The 9698-nt window shown below is 37.3% G+C and overlaps 1 protein-coding gene across 2 annotated transcripts; it reads left to right on the forward strand.

The window, feature by feature from the left end:
- The first annotated feature begins 219 nt into the window (after positions 1-219).
- On the forward strand, positions 220-7826 carry nepro (nucleolus and neural progenitor protein). 2 transcript variants are annotated; one of them, XR_005279835.1, is made up of 10 exons: positions 220-361; positions 491-645; positions 770-858; positions 2079-2207; positions 2387-2464; positions 4856-5157; positions 5288-5328; positions 6689-6888; positions 6995-7398; positions 7445-7826. XR_005279835.1 is itself a non-coding variant. In XM_038275455.1 (9 exons), the coding sequence occupies exons 1-9, from the start codon at positions 274-276 to the stop codon at positions 7320-7322; spliced, it is 1410 nt and encodes a 469-aa protein (XP_038131383.1). In that variant the 5' UTR covers positions 220-273; the 3' UTR covers positions 7323-7826. The 2 variants fall into 2 exon arrangements, 1 of the variants encoding a protein (XP_038131383.1); XM_038275455.1 differs by having other exon boundaries at positions 6995-7826.
- The last annotated feature ends 1872 nt before the right edge of the window (positions 7827-9698 follow it).

Below are 9698 nucleotides of genomic sequence, written 5' to 3' on the forward strand. Positions count from 1 at the left end.
ACTACTTTTTGCTAAGCCAAAAATGCGGCACCCAACTGAACCCAACCAAGTACTTGGTACGTAGTACATATGAAAGTTCCACAAATTTTGTTCATATAAATGGTTTTAAAAGAAGATGGGAAAAAGCAGACATGTTTATTTTTTCTAATTAGCACTACGGTGCGCACGTTGAGGGTTAAAATGTGTTACTGTTCCTTTAAGACCAACTCTGACGCATACACCGGCTGAACTCCTATTGGCTCCTCCACTTCCGTACATTTCAAGCAGAGAAGCATGGCCGCCGGAGAGCTTTGGAACAGGGTAAACATCCCCTATCCCTGTGCGACTTCATCCGTCCATATGGAAATAACTCCACCAACAGGTAAGGATTGTAAAAACGGAGCATTGCAGTCTTTGCAGCGTGGGAATTCTGACATAAACACGCAGAAATCTCCATCATGCAAAACACGTGGGGTGGCAGGGATACTGATCATTTCTATTTGTTTTGCAGTTAAATTTTTTAAAGCCCTGTTGGTGGAAAATGAAGAGGTACTAAAGCTCCTTCGGAATAAGATCTTTCAGACGGAGATCCGGCTGCTCTATGAGCTGATGTACATCCTGAACAACAGCTATAGGGGCAACAAGACCTTCAAGGGTTTACAGCTGGTAAGAAGGGTCACTTTCTACTTACCCCACACTAGTATTTTTAAAAGTGATTATTTTTACACAAATATTTCCATCCACAATAAACTTTGCACTTTCTACTGGATTATTTTTAAATATCTTTCAGGTTGAACAATGTATAAACAGACTGAAGAATATGAAGCTGGATACTGCTCTTCAGGAGCTGGTAGAACTCTGCCCCAATCAGATCCAAATGTATGTTTAAAAATGTATTAATCTTCTTAATGTGGGATGCTCAGTGGTGCAAAGAAGGTTCTGGGTTCGATTCCCGGCCTGGGGTCTTTCTGCATGGAGTTTACATTTTCTACCTTAGCATGCATTGGTTCTCTCCGGGTACTCCGGCTTCCTCCAACAATCCAAAACATGACTGTTAGGTTAATTGGCTTCTCTAAAATCCCCTTAGGTGTGAGTGTGCGCGTGAATGGTTGTTTGTCTGAGTGTTGTCCTACGATGGACTGGTGACCTGTCCTCTTGCCTGTAGAAAGCTGGAGATAGGCACCAGCACCCCTCGCCACCCCAGCTTGTGATAAGCGTGTTAGAAAATTTATGGATGGATGGATGTTCTTAATGTTATTTACACAATTACAGTGTTATTGCAGATCATTCCTCTCAGCAGTTGCTTGACTTTATAATGATCAGTGTTATTGTTTTAATAGCTACTGTTTAGGACTCAAACAATTATTTGGATTAATTGTGATTAATTGATTATTGAAATAATCGTCAACTAATTTAGTAATCAATTAATAAATAACTGGAGTATAGAGACTATAAAACATACCATTAACCAACAGAGCAACAGTAATTATACCAAAATTGTATAGTAATAAGTAAACATTATATCTTTAAGATAAAAAAAAAGTTTTCCATCAGTCAATATGCTCTTTCCAGAACTCCTCTAGTGGAAAAGTTTTAGTTTCACCTGGTTTAATTTCATAAAAAGCCTTCTTTAAGGAATCTTTGGCTATCCAATTATTAATTGATTAATCCAAAAAAAAAAAACCTAATGGATGAATCGATTTGCAAAAAAATCGTTAGTTGCTGCCCTACTACTGTTTTTGCAATATTTTTCATTCTAGTTGTCTGTTTTGTTTTTTTCCTGCACCGTATTTAACATGTTGTTAAATATGGTTTTCTTCCATATGGCCTTTTATATGCTTTTGTGTTTTAATATCCTTTTACCATTGTATGAATCTTTCCTTCCATTTGCATTTCACTTTGCTGTTTAAACACATAATTTTCCCCACTGAAGGACGAGGTCATTTATGTTGTAATCTAAAATAGATATAAATGTATTTCATTTTCAAGACACGATGCAATTAACAAAAAAAGTTACAGTTGACAAAAGGACTCTTCTATTTACATTGATTTCAGGTTGATTATACTCTGTTTAAACTTTTTTTATAATTGTTTCTTAGGGCCATGTGCATGGAGACCTGTGAATGCAATGTTCCCAGTCAACCGGTTCTGGAGTGGACGTGTCTCAAAGTGCTTGGAGCCGGCAAGCTTCTGAGCTGCACTTTGTCTCGCTGCAGCAAAGCTTTCATGTATCCTACTTTGTTCTCACTTTTCTAAAGATCACGATTATTACATTATATGTATCCATTTAACAGAACCTAGAGAGAATTCGTAGCATTTCTTTTTGTTGTGTTTCTTTCTATAACATGGTTATTTTTAACTGCACAGTTTGGCCCTGTTAGTTTTTCCTTTACGGATTCATTTTCAGACTTTCAAAGAAGCAGATGAAATGGGCTGAATTTCTTATTCTGAATTTGGTGATAACCAGCATGCTCAGTCGTTTGTGGTAAGAAGCCTTCTTTTTATTAATCTGTAGCTACATTATGGTGTCGAGGTTAAACCAGCCAAAGAAAAATGCTGATTTTGAGTTGGGCTGTCTTAATAAAGAATATAATCACATTCTTGATCGATTCTCATATACTTACTGAAATAAATATTCATATAACCAGAGAGGCACATTACCTGTCCTCACAGTTGAAATTAATATTATTTAATTAATTTGCTCTTGAATATTGATATAATACTACAATACATTTGTTGCATAAGTACAATTAAGGCAATGGTAAAAAAAAAAATGTTTTTTTTTTTTTTTGTTTTTAGGGCACTAGTGGCTTTTTTTTCTGACAGTAGGCTGACAGATAAAAAAAAAATGTTTTCAATACGCGTAATCCAATTTTAGATCAGATTGAATTCTGAATTGTTTCACAGCGCTACTTTTGAGGCTTATTTGTCTCAGTAGTCAGAGGATAAAGTTGAAATAATTTAGATCTCAGGGTTTGTTCTTTCCTTTCAACAGGCAGCAATTATCAACTGTGTGTTTAAGCCCAGTTGACTGCATTGCTCTGCTTTAGGTTTTTCCGCTTCATTTAAAGACACTAACTTAGAGAAAAAAGTGATTTATATTTTAAAAATTTTCAGTGGGACCAGTGGGGCTACAGTGATTTACTGAAGCTAAAGCCCTTTGGGTACAAGAACATTAGAAGGCCCCATGTGCAATAAAAGAAAGATACCAAGGATCATGCAGGAACAGAGGGGTTTCATGAGCACTTCACATAAATTGGTGCCGATAACTAACATGGTTCCCCCAGAACTCAAAGCTGAAAGAGAACTGTCAACAGTAGCTTTTAAATCATTTAAAATGAAAAAATAAACAATAAGTGTGGGTGTCTTAAGTCAGAGGGTTGTTGCAGAGGCCTCCGCAGATCTTCCCTGCACATTACAACCAAGCTCAACTTTTTTTTAGAAACTTAGAGATTTTTTTTAGACTAAAAGATTAACCAATTCAGGGTTTTTTTAGACCGATAAAGGTTATTAATGAAATCCGTCTGTTACCTGATATGTGCTGCTAATACTGCTTTTTTTTTTCATTTACATGATAAAAGTTATAAAAAAATGTTAGACAAGTATCAATTTAAACCCAAACGGCATTAATAAACAAACATTAAAATGGAAAGCAAATGGAGCGAGAAGCAATACATGAAGCGCTTCATGTGATCTCAGGGCATGGCTGCCCTCATAAATCATAGAAGATTTTAAAAAAGACTCATATTGATCCTAAAATATCAGCTGGCTGATGTATCAGTCCAACTCTAGATAAAATATAACTATTTTTGATAACTGATAAAAGATTTTGAAATGAATAAAAATTGAGGAAAAACCAACAAATAAAAATAAGCAAACAGAAATAATAAAATAATTTTAGTATGAGTGTAAAAATCTATATTTGTTTTCAATAACTGATTCTAGTTCATATTATTCATGCTTGTTAATATTCCTACCCTTAGTCTTTGGTGTCACTTTCTTGTTAACATAATTACGTTTTCATTACTTCTGCTTTTGTTAGACATTAACACAGACTTGAACTAAAAGTTGCTGTTTTGTTTTTTTTTTAGAAAAATGTGTGTCCCTTTATTTTATTTTTTTTTGCAGAGCTGTATATTAAATCAAGACATTAATTATAAAAAACCATGTACAGTAGATAAGTTTATCATTTACTCTCTACATTATGCATATTTTTCATTGTTGGAGAATACGAGAAATAATTTATGATGTGTGCGCTACAGGCTTAAAAATTACCCAAAGGCATACTATTCAGTGAAAGCTGATTTTTCAGCCTGGTAAAGGTGTGTCCCATTTCCCAGTGGGATATTTTAACCACTAGTTGAATTAAATGCTAAGGAATATAAAGACCGTTAGTGGTGTGGATAACACTAAAATACCTGATTCTTCTTAAGTAGTCGGCAGTAAATGTTACTGAACTGCAGCGACGGTGATGACAGCAAGGATTATTGGTGATTATGTGTGGAGAAAATTGATGAGGAATATGACAGGAATGGAAGTCATCCAAATACCCCCTGTTTAAGTCGTTGCTCTGTGGGGCTGTAAGTTTTTATAGCTCCAACGCTGCTCTGCTGTGCTTGGCTCTGATTGATTTCTGGAAAGCAGGAGTACATAAAAAGCTATTTCTGCCAATTTTTGCATCCGTTTTTATTGTAGCTAATTAAATCAGCAGGAAAAGACTTTTCCCCCTGAGAATACATTCTTGGCTTCGGGTTGTTTTGTGTTGTACATTCAGTAATTTAACAGATGAAAAAAAAACCTATGAAAACATCAGACTGGTTAAAAAAATCAACTGCTGTTGATATCAATATTTTTTCTCCTTTTTTTTATTGCTCAGGTGTTTTTTCCGTGGTTTGTTGGCTAGCCTTTCCAATCTGTACCAGCGGCTTCTGAAGCTCCTGGGGCTTGTGGCCCAAGCACAGCCGATGCCCTACCTCACCGACACGGCCTTGCCAGCAGATATGGCTGATTTCCTTGATCCAGCGGATGCAGTCATGCTGAGGAAGCTTTCAGCATTCAACGCTCATCTAGAAGAAAGAAAAGCAAAATTGAAAACAAGAAAGAAAGCCTCGACTAAAGTGAAAAACAAGAAACAGTCAAAGAATGTAAAAGAAGACCTTGGGGTTCCTGTAGAAAGAGGTATGAAGACACCTGATTATACAAGCTCTAAAGCAAGCAATGCGAGAGGAAAGAATATCTTCATTTATCAGATTCTGTTTGAAAAAAAAAATTCTTTTTCTATCCAATTATTACAAAAATCTCTTTGCAGGTGTCGGTTTTGATGCTGTTAAGCAGCTGTCTTTTGGAAAGGTTAGTGACATTTTTATGCTTTTAACATGTACCATATGCAATGCCCTCTACATATATTTCCAGCTCTTAAAGATGATAAAGAGCCTTAGAATAATCTGTCATGGCTCTAGTATCTTCTTTAAAACAAATATCTGAGCTTAAGTTAATTTTAAGTATATCTATTCAGTTAAGAATTTTTTTAAACCTTTTTTTGTTATATTCTTCTCCTGTGAAAGACTCATAGTATTCGAAGAACTTCTAATTATTAATCCATGACCTCCTGTGGTCAATTTCTTATAGTCACTCCTTGAAAAGTAGAATATCTAGTCTAGTAAGGTAGATATACACTGTTCCAAAAAATAAAGAAGTGCATCAAATGCTCAACTAAAAAGCAGCAGTGTCTCCTCTCAGATCCCAGTGGGGACTAAGCTCCCAGAGAATCTGAGTTGCCTCTTTGTAGTGTCGGATGGTGCCCTAGAGATGCCCTGGATTTAGGCCAGGAGATCATGGAGGCCATACGTGGTATCTATCCTTCATCCTCCTGACATGTCTGCCTACTCTCGCCACATAAGGCTGGGTTTATCTGCGTTTGGAGGAACCTTTGCAACAATGAAAGGTCTAACAATGGACTTGATCCTGATGTCTAATGGGAATCAGAGTGCCAAAACTTATCTTGATCTGATCTGTGTGTCCATCAATGGATGGGCCTCCCATAGCCACCAAACTGATCATGCTTAACTACGTTTTAGGTAATATAGTTTTTTAGCCTCTGCAGACCCTCCCTAGTTTATCACATGATCTCGGAGTATTCTTGCCATCATCTGTGCAAAACAGAAAGGCACCAGTGCAAAGCGTATGATGATGATGATGATGTTGATGTTGGCCAATAATCGGATGTTCTTTGACTCCATTTGAGCTCCATGCTTTCAGGCACTGAGGCTACTGGATGAAGACAAGCCAACCTCAGAAGTCTGTTTTATGGTTTGCACAGAGACATTCATACCAGTGGCCTCTCTAGGTCTTTTGGTTTGACTCTAACAGTCCTCATCCGTTTCCTCCTTATGCAAGATTTACTGCCAGAATGTGCCTGTAGAGACAGCAGACCCTCTAATAATGGCAGATATTGATGCAAAATCCTGCTGGAGTTTGAGTGTCTGTACAATTTCTGTAGGGCCCTTAAACTACTTAAAAGCAGTCACCAAATGAGGGGGGAAATGCATACACATTCAATTATTTCATAGAAGGATTTAAAATTTATTTTAAGTGTGAGAGATCAAGATGATGCTCATTGAAAGCTTTGAATGCATCTAAAAAAACACTTAAGAAGGGAGATGTCTAACTATTTTATTTATTTAACATTTATGTTATTTTGATCACAAAGGAGGTGTCAGAAGAACAGAGCAAGAAAGAAATGTTTGAGAAACTAACGGGTGAGGCTACATCATTTGCACTCATGTCTGCCAGTATGGAAGAGATGATTCAGTGGTGCGGATCTGAAGGGATGAGGAAGACAAAACGTCTCCTTACATTCCTGCGATTAAAGTGCAAAAGGATGAAGTGTCTGGAAGCAGCAGGATACAAGTAAGATGAATAAAACATAAAAATAATAGAAGTTCAGCCATAACTTTGGACTTCTTTGACACATTTTGAATGCTAACTGCTCTCATTATCTGGCCCTTTCTCTCAGTGTTCAGAGGAAACTTCGCCTCTTCAGACAAGAAGTGTGCCTGGCCTTATCTCCCCAGACATCAGCATTGAGGACTTTTCGTTCTCCGGCTCAGAGGATGACTGTCCAAAGACGCCGTTCGCAGCCACTGAGGAAAAGATTTATGGTATCTAGAGCCAGGACTGGTTTAAATACATCAGGAGTGTTTGGACATCAGAAACAAAATGAGCTGGAGATGTTTTTAAAAGATTTCCAAAGAAGCCAGGCTGCAAGCAGGACAACTCTACAGGTCACTAATTCTGATAGAAACGACGACATAGATGATATCTTTGCAATAGCAGGTTTATGACACTAATAACAACGCAGAGTGAAGGTCAGTCCTCCATGTGAAGTGCATACATGCTAAGTGTAATATTAGAACAGTCATTGTATACCTGCTAAATGTTTACAACTCATCACAAGATTCAAAACAAAATAAACATACAGTATGTAGATATAATGCACACTTTTAGCAAAGCTTTTATTTCTGTTCTTCATAACTGACAAAAGGGTTTTGAAATTTTTTTCCCTTAGCCTAGGATGTTTTTTATATTAGCTTAAAAAAACTTTATTGCCATTTTGTACACACAGAGTGTAAACAATATGACATTTTGATGCATAAAGCTTTTGAACAGTGAATGAGCAGCTTACAGCAGTGAAATGAACATTACCGTTTATAAAGTGAAGCAGTGATCACAATGTAAACGGTATAGGAGAAAAGGAAAACCAGGTTAAATTTTAACTTCATGGTGTAAAAGGCAATGGTAAGGAAATGTTCTGTGCAGTGCAAATAAATAATGTGGTGAAAAATGCAGTAGAATATTAAGTTGTGTTCTATTTAAAGGGATTATGAAAAAAATCACCCATGTTGGTAGTGCAAATATGTTTACAAGTATGATGCAGAGTCTGTTAGAGTTTCAACAGTTCAGCAGTCTAATGGCAGTAGGAAAAGGTTATTGCAGAACCTGCTGGACCTGCATCCAATGCTGCAAAGCCTCTTCCCAGAGGGCATCAGGGAGACCAGTCCATGGTGGGGATGTGAGGGGTCATCTATAACGTTACGGGCTCGGGACGCGCAGAGCTTCCGTGAAATTTCTTTAATGGAGGGAAGAGGAGCCCCGATGATCTTCTCTGCGGTCCTCACCACACTTGTCAAGTTCTTCCAGTCTGTGGCGCTGCAGCCTCCACCCCACACAGAGAGACAGCTGGTCAGAACGCTCTCTATGGTGCAACTGTAGACGGTTTTTCAGAACGTTGTGGGCAGGTGGGCTCACCCATCCTCCGTAGGAAGTAAAAGTTCTGTGTCCTTTTGATCAGTGAGGTGGTGCTTACAGTCCAAGTGGGGTTGTCTTGGATGTGCATACCCAGGAATTTGCTGCTGCTGACCTCCACAGCTGAGCTATCGATGACCATGGAGCTTGGTTAGGCCGGTTCCTCATGAAGTTGGTGATGATCTCCATCTTCTACAGGTTCAGGATCAGGCGGTTACCTCTGTACAAGCCCACCAGCTGCTCCACCTCCTCTCTGTAATCCTGGTCGTTATCATCTCTGATGTTAAAAATGTCACTGGGCAAATAAGTGACATCCGGACCATAGAAATAGTAAATAAGGGTAGATGAATGTCACTACTGTTGATATTTCCAGCATCACAGGATGTTGTTGGCAAATAATCAGTTGATGTCAGAATTTGATGACGGTATGTTTTTCAAAAGTAATGGGGGCATCCGGAAGCTTAGCAGTTTTTTTTTTATTCCTTGCCAAAGAAAAAAGCAGTTTATCAGTAATGACGCTACTTATTTTCTTTGGACATGTGACCTTATCCAGATTTAGTCGTGGTTATTTAAGTCCTTTTTTCCCTAAATCCCATAAAGTGAGCATCTTATATGTGAAGTCTACTGAATAGTAAAGAGCTTTTAGGGTGTAGATAAGAAATGAAGAATGTCAGTACAGTAAGATCGTTAATCTAAAACCCAGCATATTATTGAGTTACATTCACCGTTTCCTCCGTAAAAATCCAACTGAGAATGTATGTGGTTATGAGTTGCTTAGATGTAAGTTTAACATTTTTTAAGCTCCTGAGGATATATGGCAGCATTAGTGCTGCATCGGTGCAGGAAGACTATCTTTACTTCCCTCAGCCATGAATTTCCCGCCAGACAACGACTGAAACCAAATTGTTTCTTGTTCTAATAGCATTTTAGAGTAAATAATGGTTCCCGTTTTGATAGCATATGACTGTAAAATAAATGGTTCCTCTTGAGTCATATCAGTATTTTAACTGCATGGTGTTCTATTGGTATAAAGGAGGCTTTGTGAGTAGGAAGAAAACATAAGCCTGTACTGCTATGATGTTCCCTTTAAATAAATCTAACTGAACAGAAAGTTTGGGGCTGGGAACAATTCTATTGCCTTTTATTACTACTTTTAGCAACTGAACTTTTTCTTCTTTGTTTATATTTTAGTTATAGGGTTGTGATTCTCCAGGATTTCTATACATTGTGGGAAAGAATAGAATTTGATTTTTATCATTTTACTTGTCTTGACAAGTATGAAATGAAGAAATTTGTGAAAACACTTTTTTTTTCTTCCAGATTTTGTTCCTTTGTTTTACATAAAAAGAAATGAAATGTTACTTTATTTGTGAAGAATTAATCATCTTTACATGAAGGTATTTTTGATATGCTTA

Source organism: Cyprinodon tularosa, unplaced genomic scaffold (genome assembly GCF_016077235.1).
Source record: "Cyprinodon tularosa strain WSP-4 unplaced genomic scaffold, ASM1607723v1 ctg96, whole genome shotgun sequence".
NCBI classification, from domain to species: Eukaryota; Metazoa; Chordata; class Actinopteri; order Cyprinodontiformes; family Cyprinodontidae; genus Cyprinodon; species Cyprinodon tularosa.

Excerpts from the sequence above, each read along its gene's own strand:
- nepro (XM_038275455.1), top strand. The coding sequence starts at position 274 with ATGGCCGCCGGAGAGCTTTGGAACAGGGTAAACATCCCCTATCCCTGT. Across the intron at positions 2,208-2,386 it reads CGCTGCAGCAAAGCTTTCAT|ACTTTCAAAGAAGCAGATGA; the intron begins GTATCCTACTTT and ends ATTCATTTTCAG. Across the intron at positions 6,889-6,994 it reads CTGGAAGCAGCAGGATACAA|TGTTCAGAGGAAACTTCGCC; the intron begins GTAAGATGAATA and ends CCTTTCTCTCAG.